The sequence below is a fragment of the Scleropages formosus genome, chromosome 8 (genome assembly GCF_900964775.1).
Source record: "Scleropages formosus chromosome 8, fSclFor1.1, whole genome shotgun sequence".
NCBI lineage: Eukaryota > Metazoa > Chordata > Actinopteri > Osteoglossiformes > Osteoglossidae > Scleropages > Scleropages formosus.
Genome location: NC_041813.1, coordinates 10,281,028 through 10,298,124, shown reverse-complemented (window position 1 = coordinate 10,298,124; position 17,097 = coordinate 10,281,028). Strand labels below are relative to the sequence as shown.

The 17,097-nt window shown below is 43.7% G+C and overlaps 1 protein-coding gene across 1 annotated transcript; it reads right to left on the bottom strand.

Annotated features, from left to right (window-relative positions):
- Window positions 1–1,313: 1,313 nt before the first annotated feature.
- Window positions 1,314–10,225, bottom strand: slc25a28 (solute carrier family 25 member 28). The gene is made up of 4 exons (XM_018725170.2): window positions 9,735–10,225; window positions 6,112–6,340; window positions 4,128–4,184; window positions 1,314–2,850 (listed from the first exon to the last, which is right to left on the bottom strand). Exons 1-4 carry the CDS (start codon window positions 10,068–10,070, stop codon window positions 2,315–2,317), a joined length of 1,158 nt encoding a protein of 385 aa, XP_018580686.2. The 5' UTR covers window positions 10,071–10,225; the 3' UTR covers window positions 1,314–2,314.
- Between the last annotated feature and the right edge of the window lie 6,872 nt (window positions 10,226–17,097).

Here is a 17,097-nt window from a genome sequence, read left to right as displayed (position 1 = left end):
TCTTAAAGGACTGACTGATAGATTAACTCAATTCTAACACTCTCTACACATCATTCACCTAAACTCCTTTATTAACATTCATTCTGTGCCCCAGAGTGATATGCTTAGATGTTTAAATGCAGAACATGGTGTCACAGAACAGTATCTCCCATCGAAGTGGGCAGAACTGACCCAGGTGTATAATATGGACATTGAAGGTCCATGTCTGTGGGTAGGTGAGGAAAACTAAATCATTGCCTGAAACTCTGGAGTCACATATATTTAAACAGGCTGTTGATGTAAGTATTCCTAAAAGGGTGTGTGCACTTGTGTGAGGAAGAGAGCAGAAAAGTATCAGATGGTTTTTCATCTCTGACAACAAGATTAAAGAATTATGGAAAATATATGTATAGCACTTGCTCTAATTCTGAATACACTAGGCTGAGCTAGAGGGTATTGATGAATACAGGCAATTTTATTCTATGGTGCATTTTTTTCTACTTTAAGGCTGACTCTCATATAATTTAAATGTTTCCCCCTTTCCATGATACACCAGCATTTAAGTAATCTCAAAAAGCCCAGCTGACGAAAACAGGCTAGAGCCAGGTATGAATACACAGAAGCTGTAGATCGTCCATGCCCAACCAGAGAGCTCAGCTCAATATAGGTGTGACATGACTCTCCTGAGGTGACCTAACATAGAGAGGCAAAAGGCAGGGAGGCTAGTATAGCACCAGCTTTGCAGGTTCTTTGCGCACATCAGATAAATGCCTCTTAAGCAGAACAAATATCCAGAGAGTGTTCAGCTACTCATGTACCTCTCAGATGATCATGAAGCCTGGGTCAAGTCCTCACTTCAACTGCAGTACAACTCAGCTAGGTACTTACCCCGAATTGATCCAGTAGAAACATGGGTAAATACTTACAAGCAGCTTAGCATACAAACCTTCTAAGGCACTTTGAAGAAAAGCATTAGCTAAATATTAAAAATTGTATGTGAAAAAACATCAAATCAATGACTTCTTTGCATTAGTCCAATATGCCTGTAGATCAAGGGTCTTTAAATTGAACTGAAAAACAAATTCTCTTATTTAGCTTTCTGTTAATCATTTTCATAATAATCCCTGTATTTAATGTACAGTACATCTGTATGTACATTTCTGTATATATTAGGTTGCAGCAGCATACAATGTACAACATAAAAATTTTCCTTTGGGAGAAAGTTTCATTCATTCGTTATCATTGTACAAGTAAAATGCAGTATCCATTTATCCACAGTAGCTTGTTGCTTCCTAAATCTACAAATGAAATAAGACACAGGCATACTTTGTAACTTGGTCAAGCATCTCAGGGAAATCCGCGACATTTTATTGACTGCCAATAAACTTTACAGGGTAGTTGGACAAAATAATTCATAGTGTTCAGACCCACTCATAATTGTAAGAGGGTGCTTCTGCTGTTGGACAACATAACCTTAAATGGCATTGTCTGAAAAGGTCTACTTAGAGACCTGAGTTTAATTAGACTCATACGCTAACAAATTAGTGGAGGACTATTGCAGGCTCAGATCATTCACATGGCCTTGTGGAGGGAACTGGGGACTCAAGAACCTTCACCAAAGAGTCTTAAGCCTTCTTAATGAGGAAGCTTCTCGCACACTTACTGCCTAAACTTGATCCACTTGTTTTTTTCCAACAGCGTCCCAGCAGTCCGGCATATAAAAACTGAACTCAAAGTGGGAGCAGACAAATAAATCACCTGAATAGCAGTAATTTGCAGGGGGTGCTACTGTCATGAAAGGGTCATATTTAAAAAGAATAATCATCTTCTCAGTCAAAATACAAATGCTTCCACTGTGGTGGAAAACATGTCCTGAATTTGGAGAATAAGTGGAAGGAATATGGGAGGAGTACTCTCCCCACAAACAGGCACATCTAGGACCTTGCAAAGGTCACACGCCATTTAATGGGCATTCAGATTCTTAAGTCCCTTATTGCTGTCTCACACTTTTCTGTTGATCTTGGAGAGCCTCTGAGACAAAGGATCACAGTGCCCTCTCGTGGGACTCACGGCAAATATTTACATTTCATAAAATAACTTTGGAGCTCAAAAAGTTAAGTGCAAATACTTATGACAATGGCTCAAACAATTTCTTTATTACTGGCTGTAGTAAACTGAATTTGTTTGGTTAACCACGTGAGGACCCCTTTTCAAATGAACAGAGTCTGAAAGAAGGCAAATAGGGAGCGTAAGGATTCTATGTGCGTTTTAACTTTCTATTCAGTCCAGAAGCAGGTCCAATGCTGAGATGGGTGCACCACGACTGCTTGGCATGCTACTTCTCCCCATCCCGGTTTGTTTTCCACTTCTTGTGCTGGTGCTTGGTGATGACGTACTTGAAGAACTCGTAGACAGACCAGCTGATGGCCGTAGAGGGCATTTGGTAGATGACACGAGCCTGCACTCCCTTGAAGTAGGCAGGCAGGCCACCCAGCCTATACACTGTCCGGAAGGCATGGGCCAGGCCTGAGATGTTTCCGCTGGAGTTGAGTGAGTGCAGAGCCACGGACTCCTGGGTATTGAGGAGCGTCTTGCAAACGTCCAGTGGGGTAGTGGCCGCAGCGGCCAGCGCCCCTGCAAGTGCTCCTGACACCATGTGGGAGGAGGGGTTGTACTGTCTGTGGGGGTTAAGCAGCTCCTGCAGGTATTCATAAGCCATGAAGTGCAGGGCCTGGAAGGGCACATTCATGGTCAGCTGGGTGGTGTAGCTGCGGTAGAATGCCCCTGCACCCTCCTTCTGCCACACGGCCCGCATGCAGTCTAAAACACCACGGTATGGAGAGTTGTACATCTGCATCCTCTGCTTCACCACTAGGTGGCACATCGGGCATGATAAAGCCATGTGTGTTCCCAGCGGAAGGTCAAGAGCACCAGGAAAAGTTTAAGCAATGCAGAATAACAGCAAGAAGGGGAGAGAAAGTGAGAGCAGAGAAAAAACAAATAAATAAATCAACAAAAGTATATAGACTATAGACCAAGACACAATTTAAAGTCTGATGGTTTGAAACATAAGATGTTCAGCTTTTCAACTGAAAACAACACAAGTGATACTTTCTTCTCAAGACACTTGACTGATGCAAACACAAGACAGATCAGCTACTTACTCAAGATGGAGAGAAGGGCAAATTTCATGCCCTTAATGTCCTACTTAAATAGCACTTGATAATGACAGCTAATAGCACAATATACTGTAAATGTTGAATATACCTGTTCTCAAAAGATGGACAACAGATTCTGTATATATGTGCTTTACTTAAGATTGGGGATTACATGTCTCCAGTGAAAGCCTAGGTCTCACTGTACTAGAGCTCCATCTGTAGGACAACTGGACAGCTGCTGCTACTTGTTCGAATTTGGAGGATAAACTGAAACATTCAGGCCACTTCTCCCTAAAACCAGATTAACTTGCACTTAGAGGAACAGGTGCATCACAGAGTGTACTTCAATATATACAACAATTTTATAAGAAATCATGGGTCAGATAATTTAAAATCAACTAACGTTTGCTTCTTTTTTCCCCAAAATGTTTGCCAAATTAAAAAAAAAAAAAAAAAAAAAATTACTTTTCACTTATTCATTTAGCAGACACTTTTCTCCAAAGTGATGTACATCTTACAGAGAATACAATTTGTGTATTACATGAGGAGAAAGAGACATAGCTGCAGATGTGTGATTCTTAAGTAGTTAGTTTCCATCACCATATGCACAGGCATTCATCACAAAAGTAGCTGCATAAAACTTTACCAGAATATCACCGATTCTTAATCGCCTTCCTAGTAGTTTTTCTGAGATACATATAAAAATGTATTTGAATAAAAATGTATCATCATCATCATCATCATTACTACTATGAATAAATAAGCTATTTATTTATTCTGTGTCTGTCAGCTGTCTGTCTTGTGTAGTGTTTGTAATACTGAAAGCATCAAAGCAAATTCCTTGTGGGCATCAGCACACTTGGCAAATAAAACTTCATTCAGATTATTATTATTATTATTATTAAAAAATATGTTCAAAGTATGTCTGCTGCCTGTCAAGAGCAAAGCAGGGAATGCAGCCAGTAATAACTGTGCAAAGGCGGGGCCCACCTTCTGCAGGGTTCATGGCAGCATCATGAAGCAGGGTGGCCACACATCCTGCTGCTCCTGCAAAATAAACCCTCACACGTGAGAATAAGAGTCAGCCACTGGTCACAGGTGCAGGAGGGACACAGCTTCCGCCCAATGAGATGTTGCCACTTGACGCACTGTACCGAGCTACGGCTGATCTATCACTCTTTTTGGGCTAACTGCCAGAAACTGTAATCAAAAATCGACTCTGCTGGAGCCGGAAAATTACACAACAGTGTAAGTAAGAGAAGAACATGGGAGGAACACCCACTGTTCCATGACCCTCTACAGAATATCACAAGAAATCTCATAAAACCTTTTCATCCACCAGGACAGCTTTCTTCCTTCCCAAGTATGAATTTGATTTTTTTATAAAAAAATAATAAAAAAAAAAAAAGATTACTCCAGAGTCACTTGCAGATTGTCCTACTGTGACCACATGCTCAAATAAATGAACAAACCCTTGACCTCTTGAGGGAAGAAGGACAAGGAAGAGGTGTGAGAGGATTGGGCAGAGGAAGATGGGTTCAAAGAGCCCAGTGGCCCCTGTTGGAGAACTCGGACAGTCATTCCTGTTCCCTGGGCTGACCGGCGAGGACCCCTCATCTAGAGAATATGCCAGATGATACTTACCCACCCTTTCCCTGACCTGGAATATGGGCAGAGAGAAAAAAAAAAAAAAAAAGAAAAGAGCAAAGAAACATGGAACATAAGTGTCACCTTCATCAAAAATAATGCCACTGGTTCCCAAAATCTAGCTTCTCATGCTGCTGCTGAGTAACAACACATTTGTCAAAATCCATTAAGGACTAGCTCATGAACAAGCGAAAAGCTTGACACTTAGATCTGCATTGGCCCCATTTTGCCAATAAAAACCACAATTCGGACTGCTGGGGCAATCCTACTAAAAGCAGTCTTCTTCAAAAAGACAACTGCACTGAAGAGGGCAACTTTTTCCTCTAATACAGGGAACTGAAATTTATTGGCCCGCAGAGTTATGAACCATCAAGGACTTCAAAAGGTTCTTTTCTTCAAAACTAATCTGAGCAAAAGAAGTATTGACTACAACACACCAGTTTCACATTACCAAGCATCAGCCTCAAGTACACTTACTCATTTAGCTGATGCTTTTCTCCAAACTTACAATGTTAACTGTTTTACAATTATCTGCCCATTTATAAAGCTAGGTAATTTTACTGGAGCAATTTTTAGGCAAGTACCTTGCTCAAGGGCACTACAGAAAGGGGTGGGAAATTGAACCTGTGGGTCCAAAGGCAGCAGCTCTAGCCACTATGCTACCAGTAGTTCCCAATAATGTGTACTACGTAATGTGAAAGAAGTTTTCTGAAATTGTTCAGATAACCCGAGTAATTCTGGGCTCTGCTTCATCAGCAGAATGGCAGCACAGCAGACAACAGGGGAGGTTAAGTGGGCCTGCCTGCTTTGAGGTTCAAGTAGGAAGGCAAAGTGGGACCTGCATCTCAGAAGTGACATGTCTCACATATACAGCTGTGGTTGAACCAGTGCAAAGAAAAGCGTATGAGTTCACTGAGATGCCACGTTCCACATCCACAGCAGTGGTAGGTACAAGCATAAGCTTCTCTCCAAGGATACCAGTTCCAGTGCAGTTCCACTTCAACATTTCTCAGAAACAACCACCAGCCAAAGACTTCCTTTTTCTTTTACATGATATTTTGTCTTTCCTTTCTGGTTTCAACCATCACGTTCACAGTATATTTTGACCTGTGAATTTGAAACATCACAAACAAACATTTAAATAACTATTTTTAAAACGCTAGTAAGCTACAAACACAATTAATGTATTTTCTCAGCCTTCCACCTTCCAGTGTAAAAATCTGGGTAAAGAACCTGAAGTCCACTTAGAACTTTTTTTTTTAAAACCGCAATATGAGCATGCCCATGTGTTTATGTAGCCTCCTAGCTGGTGAGGGAGGGTTGGTACCGTTAGCCAAATGGCTGTTTGCCCCAGGGTGGATGACATCACTCAATGTCTTCTTCAGCTTCTCGTAGCAGGCAAAGTAGAGCGCATGAGCAGGGCCCGCTCCCACAGCCGTGATGTTTAACCCTCGCATGGGCCTCCAGATGCCCTCTGTCCTCACAATGCGCCACAGTGCATCCATCACATTACGATAGCGTGCAGCAGGCTCTGGCTGAAGGCTCTGCATTCGTGTCTGGGGGAGTAACCAGAGAAAGAGGAGGCAGAAAATCAACTAGTGATCATTCTATTTGGCTACAAGTAACCAGCCCTGAGTGTCCGATTTAAGGACGTTACACACAAGGCCATTATATGCAATCCTACAAAATGCTTTGGTATTGCTCTCTATCAGTAATACACTAAGTGCACTTGAATAGTTTCAGACATACAGGTCAAGTGGTTTCAGGAAGTCAATATATTTTCCAGAATAAGGACAAGGCAGTTTGAAAGCCAGTGTCTTTGTACTACACACACTCTCCCTTCAGCATAAGGAAGAAGGGCATGGCCACCAGTGACACAAGCATTGTCAAACTTTTTATGACTTACCCCAGCATATTATAAGAAACTGCATTTTGCCCCAAGTGGCGTAACTGTGCATGAGCTTACACCACAGCAATGCCTTTTATAATTTACAAAAAGAGACTCGTTGTTTTGCATGGCTGTGGTTGTGAGGAATCTTGATAATGATTAAATCATTACAAGGTCATTGCTGTCTGAAAATCTCCCCAGACACACACCACTTATCCAGACATTCCTTCTCAATCAAAATCAACATTTTTCACTGACATTAAAAACAGACCATAACAGTCTAAAAGTGACTGGAACAGTTAACCATGTTTTGACCACACAAATACTGCCAAATATAGATCACAGACATGCTTGCTTTAAGGTGTCAGTCTGCACACCTCTTAAATACGATGGACAAGAGGTGAGCTGTTGATACACGTGCAGTAAGTGGATACCCATAAAAATATTTATACCCTCTCAGTTCCTGTGGTTTTCAGGGACTGCTGCAGTTATGGGGACCATAAAGCACAGAAGCGAGCAGATGACAAACAATGCACAAGCATAACTGGCACACTGTCTTACGACACACCACCCTTTACCCATGACCAAGACAGAGGAACACTGCCTGAAGAGGCATTTCAGATTCCCTTTGGGTCAAGACTTAAATATGTGAAAGATTTCACATTTAAAACCCACTCAGATTACCCTTCAGACAACTCCTTCCTTGTCTTGCAAGAGTACGCCCTTGCTTCCCATTGGAAAATGACACCTCTCCTTTAATTAATGAATCAATTAATATAGTATTATCAGTAAAATGGAAAAGTAAGGTTTTAAGTCATTTGTATCAGTAGGAACAGGTGATGTAATGACTGCTTCTTCCTGAGGAAGAATTTTCTTCCTAAATGAGCTTGCCTTCCAGTTGACAACCAATTCAAAATTCATATTCAAGATCCTTGTCTAAGGCCTATCAGCTCCAGAGGACCTGATCACTCCATACACTCCAGCAAAAACAATACACTACTCCACCTTGAGCCACTTGGTCATCCCCCTTACAAGGGGGCTCAAAACTGAAAGCCTGCCTGTTCTCAGTTTTGGCCCAAGTGTAGTGGAATGAACTCCCTCGGTCCCTCACAAGTACTGAATCCCTCTGTAGCATGCAGAAAGAGCACACAAACACATACAGTATACAGAACACAACATACACACTTACACGATGAAATAACATTACCATATATGGAGCATCATGCACACATACACCAAAACCTACCTACCATGCTGATAACTATACTACCCCAGCATGTATTCATATTTATATATTTCATTTTATTTATTTATTTAGCATACGCTTTTCTCCAGAGCAACTTCCAATGAACTCTATGTCATGTTATCAGCCCACAAAACACTTAGTTACTATTTACAACATGGAAATCCTCCTAACATAAAAGTTTCAAAACTCACATCTTTTAGATCCTCTTCTTTTCAGATCGCCTAACAACTTCCTGAATTATTTCATTATCACCATCTGTTATTTTTACTTATGTATTGACTATCTGTATGTCAGTTCTACAAACATACTTTTCATACTTTTAATAGAGCCTGTTTGCACTCATTATGTATATTTAACATTTGTTTTTAAATGCAATGTTGTTTACTATTAATTGCACATGCCTTTGCTGTAAAGTGCCTGCTGATTATAAGCAACCGAATACTCTGACAGCTAATCACAACTAATTACAACAAAGTGCCTTAACAATGACTGTGTGTGCGTGTGCAGTAGATCAGTGCATGTGCTTTATGGCAAGCCACTTAAATCAGGATAAGTCGCCATTTGCTCAATATTCTTACTTCATTTAACTCCTAATCCCGAACGCCAGAGCCGGCATTGACTGTAAACACTGAACACGTTCCCCTCACCGAGTCCCACACACGGAGATTCCTACAGAGATTATGTACCATTTTCCTTCATTACTTTCAGCGCAACCATTATATTATGGCGCTCACGAGCCACGACCAGACACGCGACGCTCGTGCACGTTGGTCTGGGCTGTCACGAGCGCTCACTTTTGGAGGGGACGTAAAACGTGCTCTCCGGGTGGTTGCACTGCTAACAAACGCGCCGCAGCAATTTGTCTCTGCACACTGAGAGTAAATAGAGGGAATCTGTCAGCGGAAACAGGAAGTGAGGTAGTGTCCTGCAAGTGCCGTCGTACCCCCACCCCCGTGCGCAGGGCATATCCCGCGATGCATCGCGGCCTCTGCTCTCCCGTACTGTCCTGTCCCGTTCCCCCAACGGCCCTTATGTAACCAGCCAGGGAGCCCCATCCAAGTTCGCAGGATTACCTTAATCATCTTAATAATGAAATTACCTCCAGTAGATTAGTACGAAGGACTGCTATAAATAACAATTAAAGCAGTAATTTGGTTACATTTTTTTTCACGACAAAAACGGCCTCAGACGGCGCCGGCTGGCTAACTACTAGCAACCAATTTGCCATGTGATGTGGTGGAATAGTTTAACAAAAGTGCCAGGCAGGGGTCATAACCGATTCGTTCACTGTATTTAAAGTTTTCTGGAACCTACGACATAATCAATATATAGGAAAGTAATGAGCGAGTTTGCCAGCGATTTGTAGTAGGATGATGTTACCTACTTGCATGATCTATTTCAATTATTTGTACTTTGGTCTGGTGACAAGAGGTAACGCTAGAGAATTTATGTTATTATATCTCAAAATATGTTTTTGAACGTTTCTCTCAACCTCTCAAGTTGACCTGTCCGATTATGCATTATTTCTGGGTGGGTACTTCATACGTAAAATCCATGCGTCGTGCTGCAAGTTATTTCAGTCTGAAAATAAAGCGGTTCATAATAATAAAAATAATAATAAAGTCAACACCCGAGAGTCAGAGTACGACCATCTTTGGCAACTTTGACAACTACGGATCAATGAATGAGGGTTTCACTGAAGCTCGTGAAGTTTATCATGCAACCGAGATCGTATTCATCGCATGAAGAAGATGTAGAAACAAGGCATTTCTGATTAGACTCTGTTTTAAGGGCATACGACGTAATAGTAGTGTACCTTGACACAGTCGATGGGAAACATCAAGCAGTGCTCCATGATGCCTGCGACGGCCCCTGCAAGCATGTGGGTAGTGGTGGAGGCGCCCTGTGGCAGACCCTCGTAATCTGGTTCGGGGATTTCGGGGGCTTCTGGAACGCCATGCAGAACAGTCTGAAGTTCCGAGTCACCTCCAATCCGAGGGGACAAGCTTCCGACAATCCCCTCCGAAACGCCCCAAAACCTGCCACCAAGCCATCGAATCTCTGCACCCGCCGAAGCTCCAACAACCCCTCCGTCCCCGCCGGGGGTCTCAGCTGACATCCGTCGTCTCCTCAAAAAGCCATCTGCTTCCATTTGAAACCAGATGAGTCCGAAGTGATCAATGTTGGGCTTTGAGACGTATTCTGTATGTATTATTTACAAATCATTAGATATTCTCAGGATCGACCCTCCCGTCTCCCGCCTCCTGAAGACACAGGAGGGCGAAACTGACGACATAAGGCAGTACGAATAGGCCGCAGCCGAAATATCCCGCCTACTAAGCGAATTCAAGCTTCTGAGCGGTCCAAATTTACTGTCCGTCAAACGTGCCCAGCCGTCTGAGTGGTCCAAAATATACCGCCTACCAAGCGATTCCGGAATTTGAGTGGTCCAAAGAGACGCGGGGACGGTTGTGTAACACACGGATACAGTAGAGGAAGCGTTCCTGTTTTCATTTTTTCCTGTCAGTGAGATAGAGGACGGGGAAGTAGGGCATACATCCGTTGCGTAAATATTAATGTAAGCAAAGGGCGGTAAAATGTTTTTGGAGTTTCACAAGTGACTAAAAAACCGATTACGTTAGTGGATGTAATTTCATGATTATACCCTATTTTTATTTTGCCTTCCTGGCAGGGCCAGAACATGCCCCCGGGCTGTGTGTCTGTAGCACTCTACAGTAAATCTGTGTCTCAGTTTGTCGTGCTTTGTAAGACAGTCTTTCAGGCTGGATTTGCCATTTGACGACGTGAACTCAAGTCTGATGCCAAGCCAAGGCAGTTTCGAGCGACCGAGTACAATTTATTGAAATAACTCATCATACTATGATTCATAGCACCGTATGAGTTTTGATTTCATAAATCACGAAACGTGTCTGTCTGCAGTTCTGTTTCTTTAGCAAATCTGAGAAACAAAATTATAACAGTGAAAAAAATGTATTTTTAGATGCCCAGATATGAATTGATGTACACACATGACACAACGCGTGACTGCTGTATTTCCATATTTTTTACTTTTCTGGTTCTGAAACTTAAGTTCGCAAGACGTATTGGGTGCTGAATGACACTAAAATGGAATGCTTTTACATCTGGCGTTTGGTAAGATCTGAGTTTTGTAACTGTATTCATGCCAAAGTTCCATTAAATCGTATGGCTTTGACCGAAGAAAGTTGAGAATTGCTAAATAAGGGACATTCCGATGCTTCCTTTTTACGAAGCGATTTACTCACGATAGTCATAGTGACGCGAGTGTTTTAAATAGTTTGATGCACGCGAAATACTTTTGTTTTCGAGATGAAACTGACCAACACAGAGCTACAAATATAAACGTCAACAAGATTATAATTTTTTCAGTATTTCGTGCTAGGTATTATAAAATCATAAAAAAGTGCAGTGTTTATCTAAATCTTCATAATACCTAATGATTAAAACATATTGCAGAGTTATTACTAAAGTATAATTTTCAAGAAAACAATGGGAACATTAAAAAGCGCATGCCTAACATACTGTCGAATGTTTAATAACAACGTATAAAATGGCGGCACGGAGGCGCAGCGAGTAGCGCCTGTGTGGTGCGAGACAACGTGGGTTCAATCCCAGCTCAGTCTGAGAACGTGGGTTTCTTCTAGGTGCTCCGGTTTTCTCCCACCGTCCAAAGACACGTAGTTCAAGTGGATTGACTAAATTGCCCGTAGCGTGTATGAGTGGCTACCCTGCGATAGACTGTCGTCTCCTCCAGTCTGAGTCCAGGGTGTATCCGTTTAGCCTTGCACCCAATGGTGCACAACAACAACCCAGCCTTGGGCTAATGCTTCCGGGATAGCCTCCGGTTCACCGCGACCTCAGGGCGCGCGGTTATTGAAATTGGAATGTATATTAAAATAAAAAAACGGGGTACATCTGTCGCTCACCGGATACGCGCAGTCTACATTACTGCAGAACTGGGAACAGAAACTGTAGTGATCCGCCACGACCTGTGTGTCTCCGTGCCTCTGTTTGTAGGCAGTCATACGTTAGCGCGATTTTTAGGCTCTTTCAAGAGTTTTCCCTGTACTGTTTCGTCAGTTTATGAACACAATGGACCCTAAGTCGACTTGTTCGCAATTCCACATACACTTTTACCACTAAGTCAAAATAAATAAAAGCTACATGACACAGCCCTTTTGTCCAGTTAAGGGTAGGAGTGCTTCGGAGTCTGTACCACAGGCATGGGGCATAAAGCAGGGTGTACCCTGACACCATTGCTTGGCAATGACACTTTTTAAACATTATTTTTATTAACTTAAAACTATATTAAAATTAAAAGTTATTGAAAATCAAAGGGGGAAAATGCATTCTCTTCAAGCTAAGGACGGAATATCGCATTCAGAAATCCAGATCAGAGTCCCTAGTATGTTGAAGTACCATTGAGCATGTTTCGCCTGTCACTGAGCGCTTAACCTCTGTCCCCTGAAACCAGAAGTGTGTTACCAAGGCTTTTCTTTTTTTAAAATTTTGATGAACTTGGAACATTAAAATTAAATATATCAAACTAAAAATGAAAATGCCTTCACTTCACAAACTTCTTTTCAGTGCTGAGTCTTTAGATTCCTCCCATGAACACGTGCGACATTCGTCCTCTTGTTACTTTTCTCCAAAGCAGCTTCCAGTGGATACTATGTAGTGTTACCAGCCCACACACCTTTTTCACCAAGGTGACTTACACTGGTGGATACACTACTTACAATGGGTCACTCATCCATACATCAGTGGAACACACTCTCTCTGTCACTCACACACTGGGGGAACCTGAACAGCATGTCTTTGAACTGTGGGGGGAAACTGGAGGAAACCCACACAGACACGGGGAGAACATGCAAACTCCACACACAGTGAGCAGGGATCGCACCCACGTCCTCTCGCACCACCCAGGGGCTGTGAGACAGCAGTGCTACTTTCTGCCACCGTGCCGCCATTAATTGAAAATAACTCCTGAAAACCAGTCAGGAGCTATAAACACAGTGGAAGTGAATTAATCTGGTGTCATATTCCTACCCATACTGCATCTTTGTAGGTGATATAGGAAGTTGAAATATTTGTCGGATATGTTTATTTATTGGTCAGTGGGATTGATGGGAGGTTATGCAAATGACACATTTTTTTGCAGTAATTTTAGTACAGCTATTTTTTTCATTTAGTTTGAACTTAATAAAAAGTAGGAAAATAAAACCGTTAAACTGCAGCCAAGTTGGGTCAAGTCCATGGTGTATCCTGTCTCTTTCTTTATGCCTGTAGAAAAGGTTGTAGACACTGTATCCCTGCATTGGACAGCTGCTTTTTCATAATGGTTGGAGAGATGGAAGTGTTACAAGAGGGGTTTTAAAATTTATTTTAATTTTGTCTGAGTTTTTTAATAACCCATTAAAAAGTCAATGGCCATATATATTACAAATCAGGATATAGATTTCTGGTCTCCGTTGTGTTCATAAGTTAAGGACCCAGTATAACAAGTTCACATTTTTAAAAATAATTTAGAATATTTAGGGATGGGTTCGTGAGAGACAGTAACTGTTATGTGTGGAGTCCCATTTGTCCCATATTCAGTTGTCACGCTCATCACCACACCCCAGGCACCTGAATCAGCATGACCAGGTATAAGAGGAGCCAGTCCACCACCGTCCCTTTGTGGAATCTCTCCTGAGACAGCCACCCCTTCTGCTTGTTCGAATCCTTGTTTCATGCCTATTTCCCCCTAGTCCTGCTCCTTGTCTCCCAGAATGTGACCACCTGCTTCGCCCCGTGACCATGACTCTGGATCCTCGCTACCACCCCGCTTGCCAATCGACTGACCATTCACCTGTCCTCAACCACGAGTACCTGTCTGATCCTTCTGTTCAGAATAAAAGATCCTGCACTTGGGTCCAGTGTCCTCCATGTCCTCTGTTCACCGTGACAGAAGATTTCGCCTCATCCATGGACCCAGCAGAGATTGAATGTCTTCGGAATGCCGTCTCCGCACAAGAAGTACTCCTTGGCTCCCACAAGCAGACCCTCCAACAGATGGCAGAGACCATGCAAGGAATACTGAGTGTCCTCCAACAGGACCATGGAACTGAGGATACTGGAGTGACCGCCTCCGCTTTCGCACCAGCCCCCGTGTCATCAACACTCGCCGTTGCGTCAGTGCCAGCGATGGACCTCCGACTTGCCATGCCAAAGAGGTATGATGGTGATCTGAAGAAATGCCACAGGTTTCTCCTACAATGCGAGCTGATCATTTCCAGCCTGCTGCACATCTACCAAACTGACGACATTCAAGTTGCCTACATTGTGTCCGTGCTGATGGGACCAGCCTTGGAATGGGCCACGGCGATTTGGAGGCAGCACTCCACCTTTACGTATGCGGACTTTGAAAAATGATTCGAGGCTGTCTTTGACCACCCATTGTCCAGTAAGACAATCGGTCATCACCTAATAACCCTCCAGCAGGGTGACCAATCCGTGTCTGCATATGCCCTCCAATTTTGCACCCTGGGAGCAGAGACACAGTGAAATGATGTTGTGCAGGTGGCAGAGCAAGGTCTAAATCCCTGCATCCAAGCTGAGCTAGTGTACCGAGGGGAAGACTGGACACTAGACTAGTTCATCGGCAATGCCATCACACTGGACAATCTGGCCCGAGAACGTCTGAGGCGCCTGTAGCAAACCCCCACAGTCACCAGACCCTTCATGGAGTCCCTGGAACCTATGTAGATTAGCCAAAGGTGTCAAACACCAGCTGAGAGGCAAAGGGAGCTCCATGGGGTGCTTTGCCTCTATTGCGGCAGCTTGGAGTATTCAGAGCAACCTGCCCGGCAAGACCATCCAAAGGACCCCCCACCGACCAACACAGCAGGTGAGTGACCCCCTCCAACCAGTTTCTCAGCTCTCAGTCCCGATCATTTTGTGGTGGGGGAGAACTGGGTCGCTATGCACTCATTCATAGATTCTGGGACAGCCAGCAGCTTTATGGATTCTGCATTCACCAAAGCACATGGGATTCCGACCTGTGCGTGTGACATCTCATTATGGGTTAGTGCACTTGATAGGCAACCCCTGGGTAACAGTGTCGTGTAGTCCTGTATGGAGTTGCTAACCCTCCAAATGGGGGTTTGTAACATGGAAGGTCTCCCCTTTTTCTTGATTCAGTCTCCCGACAATTCCGTGATCCTAGGATATACCTAGCTGGCCCAGCATGACCCCGTGTTCCTCTGGAGCACTAGGGAGCTAGTGTCATGGGGCCCACAGCCTGCATCCTCCTGTTTATCACTCCCATGTAGGGCAACGTCCATAGAAAGCCCCAAGGTAGCACTACCTCTAGAGGTGCCTGAGGTTTGTCAGTAGCTCATAGAAGTCTTCAGTAAGACCAGGCCATCTGCATTGCCTCCTCACCGGCCCTGGGACAGCATAATTGATCTGTTGCCAGGAGGTTCGCCACCACGTGGCAGAATCTATTCCTTATCCCTACCCAAACAAAAGGCTATGGAATACTTTGTGACTGAAGCACTGGCCTCCGGCCTCATCAGGCCGTCAACCTTGCCCACTTTGGTGGGGTTTTTCTTTTTTTTTTTATTGAGAAGAAGCGGGGAGTTGCGTACCTGCATAGATTATTGCAGTTTGAACAAGGTCACCGTAAAATACCCGCACCCTTTGCCTCTCATTTCAGCCACACATGGGGCCCAAATTTTTACCAAATAATATCTCCGCATTGCTATAATCTAATCTGCATTCGAGAGGGATACAAGTGGAAGATCGTGTTTAGCACCACCCTAGGACACTATGAATATTTGATAATGCCTTATGACCTGGCAAACGTCCCTTCCATCTTCCAGGCCTTTGTAAACCACGTACTGGGGAATTTAGTCCAATAAGTGTGTCCTTGTGTACCTAGACAACATTCTGGTGTTCTCAAGGTTATTGTCCGAGCGTCTGGGGCATGTACATTAGGTGCTAAGTCAGTTTCTAGAAAACAACCTCTTTGTCAAGGGTGAAAAGTGCCTTTTCCATCATAAGCAATTCTCTTTCCTGGGGTTCATCCTTGACCCTAATGGGATAGCAATGGACCCCTTGAAGGTCCAGATGGTTTTAGACTGGCCCCGTTTGACCTCGATAAAGGCCTTGCAGCAATTTTTGGGCTTTGCCAGTTTTTAGTGTAGGTTTATTCAGGGTTTCAGCACCATTGCTGTACCTCTCACTTCCCTGCTTAAGGGGAAGGCCACGAGATTAATTTGATCTCCAGAGGCCCTGGAGGCCTTTCAGAGCCTCAAGAGGTTATTCACCATCGTCCCGGTGCTCCGGCACCTAGACCTTACACTGTCGTTTGTAGTTGAAATTGATGCTTCGGTTATTGGGTGGGTACCGTGCTTTTGCAGTAACAGGGATTCCCATCGAAACTCCGTCCTTGTGCCTATATCCCCTGTAAGCTATCGCCCGCTGAACGCAACTACCACATTGGGAACTGAGAGTTGTTAGCCATAAAATTAGCCCTGGAGGAGTGGAGACATTAGCTGGAGGGAGCCACTCACTCATTCCTGGTCCTCACTGACCACCAGAACTTAGAATATTTTAGAATGCCCCCATCTGAACCCCCGACAAGCATGATGGCCATTGTTCTTCACCTGGTTTCATTTCACTGTCTCCTATTGATCAGGGTCAAAAAACACCAAAGCAGATGCATTGTCCGGCATCCATGATAAGGACCCCATTGTAGCCTCACCAGAACCCATTCTGCCCAAGTCATGTTTTGTTGCTTTCATCTGGTGGCAGTTTTCATAGGATCTTAGGGCAGGACCCTGGGCCTGAGGATGTCCCCGAGGGAGAGGAGCATGTCTCCGCAGGGACGTGACCTCAGCTGCGCCGATGGGTCCATGACTCTTCCGCCATTGGTCATCCAGGTTGTCAAGGGAGCCTTTCAAGTTCAAGTTGTTTTTAGTGTCATGCCTCTGTATAGCTTGTATACAGTGGAATGAAATGTCGTTTCTCCGGTGACAATGGTGCAACACAGAACAGGAGTACCAGACAATAAATAAATACAAAAAACATGCGCTGTGAACTGTAGGCAGTTTGTAGTGTATGAAGTCATGCTGGGTTATCTGTCTGACTGTGCC

Coding starts and splice junctions, on each gene's coding strand:
- slc25a28 (XM_018725170.2), bottom strand. CDS start 10,070: ATGGAAGCAGATGGCTTTTTGAGGAGACGACGGATGTCAGCTGAGACC. Junction 6,341..9,734: donor TTCCCATCGACTGTGTCAAG/GTACACTACTAT, acceptor TTACTCCCCCAG/ACACGAATGCAGAGCCTTCA. Junction 4,185..6,111: donor AAACAGCCATTTGGCTAACG/GTACCAACCCTC, acceptor TTTATTTTGCAG/GAGCAGCAGGATGTGTGGCC.